Genomic DNA, 16,202 nt, shown 5'->3' on the forward strand with positions numbered 1-16,202 from the left:
TTTAAGAGAGATTTTTGCTATAGGGCATGTGAGCTCCCTGGAGAGACAGAGACAAAGAGACAAAAAATGAAAAATCACCCCCCTGGGCGGGATGACCACACCACAATCTCTTTATTTTCCTCTCAGGATTTTGGGCACATGCATACACATGTGCCCGGTGTGAGGTTTAAGCTATTGGGTCCAGAACTCGAACCATGGTCAACTATGTGGGAGTCCAGCAGTATAACCATTACACCATCTGCTGGTCCCACCATTTTACCTTTTTTAAAAAATAATTATTTATTTTGTTTTAGTTATTCATTTATTTATTTTAATTTGACCAGAGAAAGAGAGGGAAAGTGAGAAAGCGAGCCACCAGGTCTGGGACTCAAACCATGGTTGGCCATGTGGGAGTGTCCAATGCCTTAGTCACCATGCCAACTGCTGATCCTCATTTTACCTATTTTTAAGTGTACTGTTTTATAGCATTAAGTATATTCATTGTCACCATCCATCTCCAGAGCTTTACTTCCCCAGCTGAAACTCTGTACCTGCTAAATACTGGCTTCTCATTCTCTCTTTTCCAGTCCCTGGCAACTATTGTTCTTTTTCTCTGTGACTACTCTGCCTCATATAAATGGGCTCATATAATATTTAGTTTATAAATTTAAGATTTCAACCATTTTTAAATGTGTAATCCATTGGCACTAATTGCATTCACAATATTCTGCAAGCATTCCTACTGTTTCTAAAACTTTTCATCACCCAGATGAAACTGTACCCATTATGCAATAGCTTCCTAATCTCCCTTTCCCCTAGGCTCCTTGTAACCTCTAATCTACTTTCTGTCTCTAAGAAAACATTTTTTTAAAGTTTATTTATTTCTTTTATGAGTGAAAAAGAGAGGAGAGAGAAAGAGAGAAATTAACTCCTAACAGGGTATTGAGGCTGTGATCCATCTTCACCTTTCAACCAGCCTCATGGGCACACACATGCCCAGCATATTCAGGGGTTCCTTGGATGCAAATCCAGAGCCTTCCCTTGTGGGTCAGTCTTTCAGAAGATCACATTTTACTGCTGTGCTACCATCTGGCCAATTTTATTTTTAAATTTTATTTATTTATTCCATGAGTGAGAGAGTGACTTTTTTTTTCCTTTTTTTTTTTTTTTTTAATTCTAAGAGGAAGAGAAACAGATGTCCTCTACAGTGTCCTCACTTCACATTGTATTCCACTCAGCCTCAACCATCCCAGATCATGGCATGTGTGCCTGCCAGATACGCACAGGGAGGTTCTGGGGCATGAACTCAAGAGCTTCTCACATGAGTCCAGCACTGAAGAGTGTTGTGTTCAACTGTTCCAGTGTCTGACTGCATCTGTCTCTATGAATTTGAATACTTTAGGAACCTCATATAAGGAACAACCATACTATTATATTCACAATACTCTGCAAGCATCCCTACTGTTTCTAAAACTTTCATCACCCAAATGAAACTGTACCCATTACGCAATAGCTTCCCATTCTCCCTTTCCCCTAGGCTCCTTGTAACCTCTAATCTACTTTCTGTCTCTAAGAAAAGTAGAGACTTACTTATTTCTGGCTTATTTTACTTAGTATAATAGGTTCATCCATGTTGTGATATGTGTCCAAATTCTTTTTTTTAAAGCTGAAAATATTTCATTGTATGTTTGAGGAGACTTAAGTGTGTAGAAAAATAGAATTAAAGTCCAAGTTTATTTTTACGTAAAAAATGGAAATTAATGCATAGTTTTATCTTAATATTTTAAAGGATTATTTATTTAATTTTATTTGTTACTATTATTACTATTATTATTTTTGGAGAGGTTTTTGCTATAGGGCGTATGTGCTTGCCAGAAAGAGAGATAGAAAGCGAGAAATTACCCCCTGGGGGGATGGCCAGGCCACAATCCCTTCTCCTCCATTCTCCTCTCGGGATCTTGGGCATGCACGCACTTGCATCCAGCGTGAGTTTAAGCCACCAGGCCTGGGACTACATGAGAATCGACTACATGAGAGTCCAGCGACATAGCCATTATGCCAACTACTGGTCCCAATTACTATTATTTTTAAATTTGACTAGAGAGAGACAGAGAAAAGGAAAGAAAGCAAGCTACTACGTCCAGGTCTCAAAATGGGGTTTACCATGTGGGAGTCCAATGCCTTAACCACCATGCCACCTGCCCACCCCATATCAATGCATAGTTTTGTCATAATTGACACTTTTTTATTTGACACAGGGCACACGTGCTTGACAGAGAGAGAGGGAGGAAAGCACCTTCCCCCCAGTGAGGTGTTGTACCCTTTTCCATTTCTCTATCTTGTTGGGATTTTTTTTTTTTTTTTGCTAGAGGACATTTGCACTTGCCAGTTAGGGTCAGAAAGGTAGAAGGAGAGAGAAAGTGAGAATACTTTGCCATGCACCAAGTGGGGCAAGGTTCCACTATAGTTCCTTCTCCATTCTTTCTGGGTTTTGGGCATATAGGCACAATGTGTTTCCCCAGCCTCTGGGTCCAGGTCTCGAATCACATAGTTGGCCTTGTGGGAGCCAGCCATCTAAACCACCACACCACCAGGTGGCCAGTCCTGTTGAGACTTGGGGCATGCATACACACACACGCCTGGCATGTTGTTCAAGCCACCAGGGCCAGGATTCAAACCATGTTTGGCCATGTGAGATCCAGCTCCCTTAACCACTGGCCTACTTGACTGGCTCATAATTTGTATGTTCTGTGAACTTTTTTGTACCACATTTTATCATTCATTTGTGATAGAAACTAAGCTAATTCTACTTTTTGGCTGTTGTAAATATTACTGCTGTGAACATAGGTGTACAGATAACTTCTTGAATGCCTGCTTTCACATCTTTCATGTTTATACCCAGAAGACCTTTTCTTTACCTCACTGTGAATGAAGATATACTGGGGTTGGGAACCAGCAGTTAGCGTAATGGCTATGTCGCTGGACTCCCACGTAGTCGACCGCGGTTCGTGTCCCGGACCCAGTGGCTTAAAACTCACGCCGGGTGCGTGTGCGTGCGTGCCCAAGATCCTGAGAGGAGAATGGAGGAGAAGGGATTGCGGCGTGACCATCCCCCCTGGGGGGTGATTTCTCGCTTTCTGTCTCTATGTCTCTCTCTGTCTGGCGAACGCACGCGCCCTACAGTGAAAATCTCTACCAAAAAAAAAAAAAAAAGATATACTGGGGTTCTAGTTGCTGGAGTAGCCTATCTTGAAATTAAATTTGCTATTACAATGTTTTTCCTTTTGGACGTTTATAATGTTGAGCATTTTCTCACTGATACCGTACTATTATGAAGTACAATAGATTCATATCCAAAATATTTAAATTATATATTTGAATTACCTCCATGGGATAAAGCGTATGACATTGTTTAGTTCCCCTGTTAATTCTGGCTCTATTACTTAGAAATTTTTTGAAAATATGGGACCATTATGTAATGTTATAGTTACATTGCTGGACACGGTTCGAGTCTTGTACCTGGAGGCTTAGAATTCATACAAGGTGCTGGTGCATGTTTCCAAAATCCTGAGAGGAGAATGGAGGAGCAGGGATTACGGCATGGCCATCCCCCGGGGGTGATTTTTCGCTTTTTGTTTCTCTTTTTCTCTGGTGAGCACACATACCCTATAGTAAAAATCTCTCTCTCTCTAAAAAGAAAAAAAAAATTTTTTTGAGAATGTATTTATATCTGAAATGGGGCCAATTCTGTGGTCTAGTGGTTAAAGGAGTTAAATCCCACATGGCCAACTATGTGGTTCAAATTACAGCCCTAGCAGCTTGAAAACATCCTGGGCATGTGTATGTGATGGAGAAGCAGAGAAGGGATTGTGGCATGACCATACCCCATTGAGGGGTGCTTTCTTGGTTTCCCTCTCTGTCTCTTTTTGGTGAGCACATATACCCTCTGGGGGGAGGGGGAACAAAAACAAGAATATGTCTGAAATAGAATTCTCTTCCTTGTTTATGGTTTTCCATTCTATGAGCTGTTTAATACATTGTGAACACTGCCTCTACGAAGACACTGAATGATCTTTATATATAGATGAATGCATCTTCGGACATAGTTGAAAACGTCAGTTTTACATAACGTTGTTGCTTTCATAATGCACAGCAGATTAATTTGTCATATACTGAGCGCTGCTTAGTAGGATCTCTGTGCCTAGGTTTTCATATTCAATAAACTTAACTAAAACCTTACTTCGTTCTGTTTTGTTGACAATACAAGTAGGATTGAACTGGTAAGGAAATAGCCATTGAGGAATCTATTCAAGTTCTCTTTTTCTTCATACAGGTACTTTTCTACTTTTCATTTGTTACTGGACTTTTTTTTTTTAAAGAATTATTTATTTATTTACATTTGTTGTTGTTACTATTTTTTGACCAAAGAGAGAGAGACAGAGAGAGAAAATGAGAAAGCAAGCCTTGTGGTCCAAGACTTGAACCACAATTGGCCATGTAGGAGTCCAGCACCTTAATGACAACGCCATCTGCCAGCCTGTTACTGGACATTTTAAAGGACATTCATTATTTTACTGTTTTCTTATATACCAAATCAGCTATCAACCATATGTCAACATGGTCTCTGTTATATTGGGTCATTGGGAAAGTAATGATGCATTTTTGTATGAAAAAAAACCAAAAAACAAGAAATAGTTATGACTCTTCTGATGGCCCAATATTATAGTTTATTTCTCAAAAAAATGTTTTTAAAGTACATTTTCATAACTCTTTAAAATGTATAGCCAATGGAGTCAAAACATAAAAAAATCAGAAAAATAAAGCTAAGGGACCGGCAGATGGCATAATGGTTACCTCACCAGACTCCCACGTGGTTCAGTTCCCAGACTTGGCAGCTTAAACTCACACTGGGCACATGCGCGTACGTGTATGCCCAAGATCTCATGAGAATGGAGGAGCAGGGATTGCAGCATGACTATCTCTTTAAGGGGTAACTTTTTACTTTCTGTCTCTCTGTATCTCCAGGAAGTGTGTACATGCCTTTAGCAAAAAACCTCTCTTAAAAAAAAAGAGAGGAAAGAAAGAAAGCTAATACCTTTAATTGATTTATTTGTAATGGAACACTGCTTTATAGTGTTCACATAGAATGAAAACCTGCGGTGTCTAAGTCTTTTTTTGCTGCCGCTAGGGGGCTATACCCCTTTTCTTCCTTTTGGAGTTTTGGCAAACACTGCAGATGCTGCTTAGGATGTAGCTGTTTCGATTCAGTTTATTTCCCAGGATATTTATGATTTCAGATACCTTGGGAAATAAAATTTTAAAATTTTCATTGTATATTTGAATAACTTCCAAAGAATCAAGAGTAAAGTCCTATTTTGAAAGTGACAGTTATGAATTTTATGTGGCACTCTTAGTAATATATGACTCTCTTAAATTACTTTAATTGTTAAAGATCATGTAATTTAGAAAATATCAGTACTTATATCTAAGCTAGAATTCTCTCCATTTTTTATTTCTATGTGTGAAAATTAATGTCTTAAATTACACATGCTACAATGAGCAAATATTTTATTTCTAATCTATCTTTATAAACTTTGGACATTTAAAAAATCAATAGTCAATGGAGAAATAAGAAAGCATTGAATTTTTACCACCTTAGACTCATTTATTTTTAAAGATTAATAACGAGATTTTTTTTTTTTGAGAGGTTTTCACTATAGGGCGCGTGTGCTTGCCAGACAGACAGACAGAGACAGAAAGCGAGAAATCACTCCCCAGGGGGGATGGCCATGCCACAATTCCTTCTCCTCCATTCTCCTCTTGGGATCTTGGGCACGCACACACACGCGCCCGGCGTGAGTTTTAAGCCACTGGGTCCGGAATGTGAACTGCGGTTGACTATGTGGGAGTCCAGCGACATAGCCATTACACTAACTGCTGGTCTCAATAACGAGATTATTTAGTAATATTTTTAACTCATTCAAAATATGAAAGATGTAGAAATAAAAGGGAAAAGTTGCTAATTATAATAAAGAGATTTTAAAGCTTTTCAGCAGATGGAAATCTAGTAAAATTAAAATGTTACAGTTTAGGGAAAAGAAAACTTAGGGAAGCTTTGTATTTTTTTAAGTAATTATTTAATTTTATTTAGTATTATTTTAATTTGCTACAGGGCACAAGCACTCACCAGAGAGAGAGACAGAGAGAGAAAGGGAAAGTAAGAAAGCAAGCTTCCAGGTCCAGACTTGAACCATGGTTGGCTATGTGTAAGTCCAGCACTGTAACCACTCCACCACCTGCTGACCTAGCATTATGGGGTGTGTGTGTGTGTGTGTGTGTGTGTGTGTGTGTTTTGAGAGAGGTTTTTGCTATAGGGTGTGTATGTAGGCTGGAGAGAGAGACAGAAAGCTAGAAATCACCCCCCAGGGGGATGGCCATGCCACAATCCATTTTCTTCCATTCTTCTCTTGGAATCTTAGGCACACACACACATGTGTTCAATGTGATTTTCAAGGCATTGTGTCTGCGACTTGAATCATGGTCAACTATGTGGGAGTCCAGCTACATAACCATTATGCTGTCTGCTGGTCCCTCATCATAGTAAATTAAAGAGCATGTGCTTTGTAATTTGATCACTGGCTCTGTCATCACCATCTTTGCAACTTTTGGCAAATTCCTTAGTATCTTGAGCTTTAGTTTACTTAGTTTGAAAGTAATGTTAACACTTTAACTGATTGTTTAGATTAAACAAGGTGATCTGTGTAAAGTACCTACCTCCATGCTTGGAACATGGTGTGTTTGTGTGTGTATATGTGTGTGTGTGTGTATGTATGTATGTGTGTATGTATGCTTATCATGTTCATATTTATGTATTAATATGTATTTCATACTCATATAGTCTTCTGTTTAATCCATAAATGTGATGTTTTAAACTTCTTCACACTGGAAAGTCTTTCTGGAAAAGAGGAGCTCAACAAATTATTAAGATTGAATCTGGGGACCAGCACATGGCAGGCATAATGGTTACATTGCTGGACTCCATGTAGTCTATCACAGTTCGAGTTCTGGACCTGGTGGCTTCAAACTCATGCCAGGCACATGTACATGCATGCCCAAAATCCTGAGAGGAGAATGGAGGTGAAGGGACTATGGAGTAGCCAGACCCCTGAATAGTGAATTCTTGCTTTCTGTCTCTCTGTCTCTGTCTCTCCAGAGAACACACATACCCTATAGCAAAAACCTTTCTAAAAAAAAAAAAAAAGACTGAATCTCGGGACCAGCAGTTAGTGTAATGGCTATGTCACTGAACTTCCACGTAGTTGACTGCGGTTTGCGTCCTGGACCTGGTGGCTTAAAACTCATGCTGGGTGCGTGTGCATGAATGCCCAAGATCCCAGGTCCTCTTGGGAGAATGAACAAGGTATTGTGGCATGGCCATCCCCCCCGGGGGGGTGATTTCTCACTTTCTGTCTCTCTGTCTCTGTCTGGTGAGAGCACACGCTCTATAGCAAAAACCTCTCAAAAAAAAGAGACTGAATCTGTAAGTAAAAGAGTTCAGTCTTTTCATGTTTGCCTAACTATAGAAAGTTTGGAAAATGTATTTCTGTACTTAAAATAATAGCAGTTAGGTGCCAGCAGGTGGTGATGTGGTTGAGGCGCTGGACTCCCATATAGATAATCCCAGTTGGAGTTCTGAACCAAGTGGCTTGCTTTCGCTCGCTCGCTCTCATGTCCATGCCCTATGGCAAATTTAAAAAAATAATAATAATTGGGGACCAGCAGGTGGCGTGGTGGTTAAGGTGCTGGACACTCCCACATGGCTGACCACGGTTTGAGTCCTGGACCTGGTGGCTTGCTCTTCTCATTTTCATTTTTTGTCTGTCTCTGATCAGATTATAAATGGATGGATAAATAAATAATTCTTTAAAAAATAATAATTTTTTAAAAAGACTATAAGTACCTTTAAAAATAGATAAATAATAGCAGACAACATTTACTGATTGCTTACTGTCTGCCAGCACTATTCTACGTACTTTATGCATAGTAGTTCATTCATGCCTCACAACCAGATTGGGTAGGTTCTACCCTATTTTAATAGGATACTGAAATGGAGGCCCAAGTAGATTTACTGTGCTTAAATTTGCACAGCTTTTGAATGGTGTGGCTAGGCTTCCAATGTGTGCAATCTGACTCTAGGACCTGCATTCCTAACCTATGGTCTAAATGATAAAAACATTTTTACGTATGTTTCTTTTTTTTTGGGGGGGGGAGGGTTTTTTGCTATAGGACGCGTGCGCTCACCAGACAGACAGAGACAGAGAGACAGAAAGTGAGAAATCATCCCCCATGGGGGATGGCCATGCTGCCATCCCTTCTCCTCCGTTCTCCTCTCAGGATCTTGGGCACACACGCACACACACCCGGTGTGAGTTTTAAGTCACCAGGTCTGGGACGCAAACCGTGGTCGACTACGTGGGAGTCCTGCGACATAGCCATTACGCTAACTGCTGGTCCCGATTTTTACATATGTTTCTACTGGATGCATTGTTTACTGGTAACATTTGGAGAGTATTTTATACTCACTTTCTTCTTTTATTTTAGATTTATTTAATTTTATTTATCATTATTGTCATTTTTAAATTTGCTACAGGGCACATTTACTCTCCAGAGAGAGAGAGATGTGAAAAGTCAAAAAGCAAGCTGCCAGGTCCAGGACTCAAACCGTGGTCAGCACATGGGAGTTCAGTGCATTTACCACTACACTACCTGCTGACGAATCATTACGCAGTTGGCGTAATGGCTATGTTGCTGGACTTTCATGTAGTCAACCACGGTTTGAGTCCTGGACCCAGTGGCTTAAGCTTACACTGGGCACATATGTGTGCATTGCCTGAGATCCTGAGAGGAGAAGAAGAGAAAGGAATGCGGCATGGCCATCCCTTCTGGAGGGTGATTTCTCGCTGTCTGTCTGTCTCTCTCTCTCTCTTTCTGGTGAGCTCACATACCCTATAGCAAAAGCTTCTCAAAGGGAAGAAGAAAAAAAAAATCTTCCCCCTAAAAATGATTGTTACTGTTAAAATGATCAAAACAATTATTTTGGAATTTCAGATATATTCTGATATTGTTAATAAATGAAATTCCTTTCAAAAAGAGTAAATGTTTTATTTCAGAAAGTTTAGGTGCTAAAGAAATTGTGTATAAAAGTAAAAGTGACCCTTTTAAAGACTTTTAAAAGCTTATATTATGTTTTCAATAAGTCATAGCAGCTCAGTGGACTAAAGATAATTTTGTTAGACAACAAAGGAAGTCCTTCTTGGAGTTCTTTCTATGTTGAAAGTGGGAACTCTTCAAATGCTCTAGAGCTTTATCGTGGTTGATGGCTTTTCTATCTGTGAATTTCTTCCAGCTGTGCTCCAGTGCTGTTCTCCTTCTACCCACATGGATGCGCTAAGTAGTTGTGTCACGCCCACTGCCTCCTCCTATGCACACTGCAACTACTTCCAGGTACAGTTCTTGAAACAGTGGACACATTCTGTGCTTCATGTGTCATATTATTGACTTTGCAAAATTTCAAAGTGTACTTTTATATTAATGAGTAGCCAGAGGTAAATTGTGGATTACGGGCTCAGTTTTCTCAATTCTTATAAAAAGGGGGGATGGGGAGAGTTTATATAACTAATGACTAAGGATTCTTCTAGGTCAGCTTTGTTCAGTATGATAGCCACTAGTCACGTGTGGCTATTTAATTTACAGTAATTAAAATTAATGAAATTTAAAAATTAATATCTCAATCACACTAGCAACATCTCAAGTACTCTGTAGTCTCATGTGGTTACTTAAATTGATTAAAATTAAATTACTCATAGTAGCCACATTTCAAGTGCCCAGTAGTCTCACGTAGCTAGCAACTACCAGTTGTACTGTCACTGCTGAAAGTTATTTTGAACAGTGCTTTCTAGATTTTTCCATGGTGAAATGAATATCAGATAAACTTTAAAAGTATATAAGTCACCAAATGACAGCTTCTTCCAACAGATAGTGATACAGATAGTTATGTTTTATTTATTTATTTAGATTTTTGCCATAGGGCACATGTGCTTGCCTCAGAGAAAGAGAGAGACAGAGTGAGGGAAAGTGAGAAATTATAGCCCTGGAGAGATGGCCACATCGCAGTCTCATCTCCTCCATTCTCCTTTTGGGATTTTGGGCACATATGCACACCTGCCCAGTGTGATTTTTAAGCGGCCAGGTCCATACTTGAACTGCGGTCAGTCATGTGGGAGTCTAATGCCTCAGTAACCATGGCACCTGCTGGCCCCTGTGCCTTGTATTTTTATGCTAAAGATCAGATTCATGTGTTTGCCTTGGATTATCATCTAGCTAAGATAGCTTCAGTTCTTTTCTTTTTCTTTTTTCTTTCTTTCTTTTTTTTTTTTTTTTGTGAGAGGTTTTTTGCTATAGGGAGTGTGCACTTGCCAGAAAAAGAGAGACAGAAAGCGAGAAATCACTCTCCAAGGGGGATGGCCATTCCACAATCCCTTCTCACCCATTCTCCTCTCAAGATCTTGGGCGCACACACACATGCACCCCGCGTGAGTTTAAGCCACTGGGTCTGCGACTCAAACCAAGGTTGTCTAACGTGGAAGTCCAGTGACATAGCTATTATGCCAACTGCTGGTCCCAAGATAGCTTCAGTTCTTAAGGAATTTTTTTCTTTTGGGGGGGGGAGGTTTTCACTATAGGGCGCGTGCGCTCGCCAAACAGACAGAAAAAGACATAGAGACAGAAAGCGAGAAATCACCCCCCAGGGGGGATGGTCACGCCGCAATCCCTTCTCCTCCATTCTCCTCTCAGGATCTTGGGCACGCATGCACACGCGACTGGCGTGAGTTTTAAGCCACTGGGTCCGGGACACGAACCGCGGTCGACTATATGGGAGTCCAGCGACATAGCCATTACGCTAACTGCTGGTTCCCAAGGAAATGTTTTACTAGTGTCATTAGGGTACTCAGAAGAACATTTTCTTTCTTTTCTTTGTTCTGAGAAAGTCTACATGGGAAATCAATTTATAATCAGAGTGTTGTTTGAAGAGTATAAAATCTAAACAAGGGGGCTTAGATGGACAATTTTCATTACTAGTGCTCTCCCAGTTCACCATCTTTATTGGACGGATGTTGCCTCTTCACAGTTAGATGCTCTTGTTTGTGGACCCTGATGTCTCTTCCCTGGATTATACTGGAGATAACTCTGACAGCATTTCTGTCTTGAATATGTTCATGGATTTGTTTTTGTTTTGTTTTGCCACGGGACGTATATGCTTGAGAGAGAGAGAAAGAAAGCAAGCTCCCCTCAATGGGATATGGTCAGGCCACATTCCCTTGCCTCCAATTCTCCACTCTGTCAGAATTTGGGGCATACATTTTGTACATACCCGGTGTACAGAAATGTACAAAGCTGTGTATTTTTCTAACTTCTGGGGCTAGGATTTGAGCCACATGGTCAGGAATGTGGTATCTTAACCACTAGACCACAGAGCTAGCCCAGAACATGCTCATGTTTTAAAACATTTTTGTAAAGACCTTTTCTTACTACAGAGATGATATCTGTTAATTATAGGAAAATAAAGATAAGACATAAAATTAAAAAATGGAAAACAATAAAGTATGTTAGATTCTATAAATGAATAAACTGAAAATAAATGCAGTTTATATAGTGGATTGTAGATATTGGTGAGAAGTACATCAATGGCCAGTTTTCTTTAGTGGTGACCAGCAAGAGCTTTTGCATCGAGGAGACTGAGGCTTAAAAGTTGGCTCTGTCAGTTTTTTCATTGTGACTGGGTAAATTATGATATTTCTCTGAACCTCAGTTTCGTTATTTAAAAACAAAGAGTATCACATATCATAGGGCTTTTGTGAGAAATAAATGAAATAATGGATATGAAAGCAGTCTATATGTGGTTGGCACATAGTAAGAACTCAATAAATGGTGCTGTTGACTATGGTAACTTGATGCCTATACCATTTGAGTTGACATTATTTGGCATTAATGGCCTTCTAAAAATCATTGACATAATCTTTGTAGTGCATTTGGCAACATCAACTCCCTGTATGTTTTATTTAATCAAAGTCTTCTGTATTTTATGTTTATAATCTGAGAAAATCAACATTTATTGAATGCCTATTCTGTGCAAAGCTGTACATTTGGCAACATCAGTTCATTACATCTTTTATTTAATCATCACTCTCCTGTATTTTATGTTCACAGCTTTAGATCCTTATCACCTAACATGTATTAAATGTCTACTCTATGCAAAGCACTATATGTACAAGAATATATCTTAAAGATATAAATCTAAAAGCAATAGGTATTTTAGTCTATTGCTTTATTATTTAGAATAATTTTGGGAACCAAAGGACATTCGATATTCCATCCATTTTTTCCCCCACATCATTTGGAACAGAGTATCAGTACCTCCCTCCAAGTCCATAGAGGATTGGTGGGTCTGTGAGCATCTTGCATTTGAAATATACTTACTGCATTTCTTTCTTTCTTTTCTTTTTCTTTTTTGGTTTTATAATCAGTTTTTTAATTCTATTTTTTATTTACATTTTTATTTCATTTTCTTTTATACATTCAATCATTTTATTTAGCTTACAAAGTGAGTATTTCAACATGTGAATATTTATCCCTAGTCTAGTTGATAAAACTATAAAATATCTTCAACAGATAATACCACATTTTTGGTCCAGTTAATGCTTTGCCTCCCTATTTTTCTTCTAAATGTCCTTCCTCAGATCCTACTCTTTCACACATATTATATTTGGTATTTACATCCATTTACTGTGTTTCTATAACCTTTAGTCATCAGTTTCAGTCATAGAGTGCAGACACTCAGTATATGTTGAGTGGGGACATACAATGTCTCTCCTTCATAGCCTGGCTTGCTTCACTCAGCAGTAACTCTTCCATATTCTCCCACTTTCTGTCCAAAACCAGGGTTTTGTTGTTTTTTATGACTGAATGGTATTCCATAGAGTATATGTGCCACAGTTTTTCAATCCATTCATCTGTTCATGGGCATTTGGGTTGGTTCCATGTCTTAGCAATTGTGAATAGTGCCACAATAAACATCGGTGTGCAAGCACTTTTCTGATTAAGAATTCTTCTATCCTTTGGGTAGACACCAAGGAGTGGAATTGCTATAGTTTACAAAAATATTTTCCCATTCTGAGGGCTGTCGATTCACTCTAATTACTGTATCTTTTGCCATGCAGGAACTTCTTAGTCTGATGTAATCTCACTTGTCTATTTTGGGAATTATCATCTATGCTTTGGGGGTCTTATTTAAGAAGTATTTCCCTACCCCAATGTCTCCCAGAGTTTCCCTACTATTTTCCAGGAGCAGTTTTATAGTTTTAGGCCTTAGATTTAGATCTTTGATCCACCTTGACTTGATTTGTGTCAAAGGTGAGAGGTAGGGGTTCAAATTCATCTTTCTGCAGGTGGAAGTCCAATTTTTCCAGCACCATTTGCTAAAGAGGTTTTCCTTTTCCCACTGGATTGACTGGTACCCGTTGTCAAAAATCAGTTGACTGTATGTTTGGGAATTTATTTCTGAGGACTTTATTCTGTTCCATTGGTCCACATGTCTGTTTCTGTGCCAGTACCATACTGTTTTGATTACCATAGCTTTGTAGTATATTTTTGGGTCAGGGAGTGAGATGCCACCCACTCCACTCTTCTTGTGCAGAATTGCTTTGGCACTATGGGGTCTTTATGATTCCAGACAAATTTTATGATTGTCTTTTCTAGATCTGTGAAGAATGTATCTGGTACTTTGATTGGCATTGCATTAAATATGTAGATTAATTTGGGTAGAATTGCCATTTTGATTATATTAATTCTTCCAATCCAGGAACATGGGATGTCCTTCCACTTTTTTTTGTGTCATTTTCAATTTTTTTAGCTTCTCATAATTTTCCTTGTGGAGGTTTTTAACTTCTTTTGTTAGATTTATTCCTAAGTATCTTACATTTTTTGTGGCTCTGGTAAATGGAATAACTTTTCTCAGTTCTATCTCAGTCTGCCTGTTGTTCATATATAGAAATGCTATAGATTTCTGTGTATTAATTTTGTATCCTGCAACTTTACTGTATTCATGTATTACTTCCACAAATTTTTTCATGGAAACCATTGGGTCCTCTATGTATACAATCATGTCATCTGTGAATAGAGAGTTTCACCTCTTCTTTTCCTATTCGAGTGCCTTTTATTTTTTCCTCTTTTCTGATTGCATTGGCAAGGACTTCTAGTACTATATTGAAAAGGAGTGGAGAAAGTGGGCATCCTTGTCTTGGAGGAAAAGCTTTCAGCTTTTCTCCATTGAGGATGATGTTCGCTATTGTTTTTTCATAGATAGCTTTTATTGATAAATGACCCTTCTGTGCCGATTTCGCTGAGGGTCTTGATCATGAAGGGATGTTGTATCTTATCAAATGCTTTTTCTGCATCGATTGATATGACCATATGATTTTTATCTTTCTTCAAGGTTGGTTCAACATACGCAAAACCATAAATGTAATGAAATATCCTTACTACATTTCTAAAACAGTATATAATAGATGGCAAGTGATGTTTTTGCTTGTCACCGTTTATGTAAGAACTTGGTACATAGATATTTTACTAGCAAATAGGTATCTGGATACCTTAACTTTTCGATTTTGTATACTTTAACTCTGAAAATTATTGGTCCATTTCTAGTATCAAACTTAGCATAGTGGTTGACATCTGGTAGATGTCAAGTAAATGTTAACAAGGTGTTTGAAGCTACCATTGCAAAAAGTAGATTAACATTCAGGTTTTCTTAGCTTGAAGTTTAACCTATTTATGTTTAGCATTCATTAGCCTATATGTTGTTGCTTTCCTCTTTAATTGTAAATTTGATTTTCTATCCAAACAGTCCTGTTTTCTCTTTTCTCAGAATCCTCCAATGCAGTCCTCCTATCCAGTTGAATTTCTACCTTCTAATTGGTCTTGCAGTGCTACTGATGAAAATAAAAAGACAGAAGTAAACCTAGAGGCTGTCTTTCAGATAGTAGATGAGTTACATTCCTCCCCTAAATTGGAGATGGTAAAGGTGGAGCCTACTGAGAATCAGTGCCCAACATCTCAGTCTAACAGAGGCCAACACATCTTAGCTAATTCAAACAACAGCAATTCATCGTCCACAAGTCAGGCTAGCCAACTGGAGCCACTTACTCCTGTAGGCTCAGATATTACCTCTTTTGTGGTTGGAACAGAACAAGCAATCACCTGCTCTCTACCACAGTCACCTGAGTACATCTATACCATCCACACAGCTCAGCCTGTTGAAAATAGCACAATGCAGGATTCTGCGGCCATCCAGCAAGCTCATGTCAAACTGAAGGAGCAGCTAAGTCATAATCCATCTCCATCTTCGGTAGTATTTGTGCAGGAAGGGCTACCATTCAGCACACATCAGGTAAGGGGAAAAAGAAGAAATCCTAATAATGCTCAGAGTACTCATTGCTTCTTGCAATGTGGAGAGTTTGTCCAGCTCTTATTTGGGTTTAATATCAGTTCATTATGCTTTCCAGAAGGGCCACATCTTAGTGGTTCTGCACAAAAGATTCAGAAAGAAGTTATCTTAACCCTCAGGCATCTTCTCACTATATTATTGTCTGCAGTTGACTTTTAGACAGGCAATATGATTGAGCATTATGGTATAAAACTTATATTTGTTAAAAGCATCCCATGAATTTTGCTCCCTATCCTTAATTTGTATGGACTAGGCATGCCTGGTTGATACAATTCCATTACCCAGAAGGGTTGACTGCAAGAGAACGTTTTTAGCGATTTGTAGCATGCAAGTAGGAAGATGGTTGAAGGTCTTATTTTCTTACAGCATCATTGAACTCTTGTGAACATACCATGTTTGAGTTTCCTTGCTATGTCTGAATTCTTAAATCAGAACTCTTGACTCTAGTTTGAGGGACATATGCTGAAGGTAGAGATTAATTCCTTATTATTGACAGTTTATGAACAGAAAAATGAATACATTTTGATTCTAAATAATTAGAATAACTAATCAAAACAACATTCAAATTAAAATGACTTTTTCTGAATTAACTTAAGTATTTTTTCCTACTTCTAATTTTTTCCTATCTGAGTTTCAAATATATATCAAGTTAATATTATAT

At 38.6% G+C, this 16,202-nt stretch overlaps 2 protein-coding genes across 2 annotated transcripts in view; both read left to right on the plus strand.

The window, feature by feature from the left end:
- SKA2 (spindle and kinetochore associated complex subunit 2) overlaps window positions 1–16,202 on the plus strand; it is a 1,094,818-nt gene that overhangs the window by 679,234 nt on the left and 399,382 nt on the right. The gene's annotated exons all lie outside the window — the stretch shown is intronic.
- HSF5 (heat shock transcription factor 5) overlaps window positions 1–16,202 on the plus strand; it is a 52,833-nt gene that overhangs the window by 17,844 nt on the left and 18,787 nt on the right. The window contains exons 4-5 of the mRNA XM_027774225.1: window positions 9,386–9,483; window positions 14,963–15,484. Coding sequence (XP_027630026.1) covers window positions 9,386–9,483; window positions 14,963–15,484 — 620 coding nt within the window. The remainder of the gene's footprint in view (window positions 1–9,385; window positions 9,484–14,962; window positions 15,485–16,202) is intronic.

Source organism: Tupaia chinensis, unplaced genomic scaffold (genome assembly GCF_000334495.1).
Source record: "Tupaia chinensis unplaced genomic scaffold, TupChi_1.0 Scaffold000416_1, whole genome shotgun sequence".
Classification (NCBI taxonomy): Eukaryota; Metazoa; Chordata; class Mammalia; order Scandentia; family Tupaiidae; genus Tupaia; species Tupaia belangeri.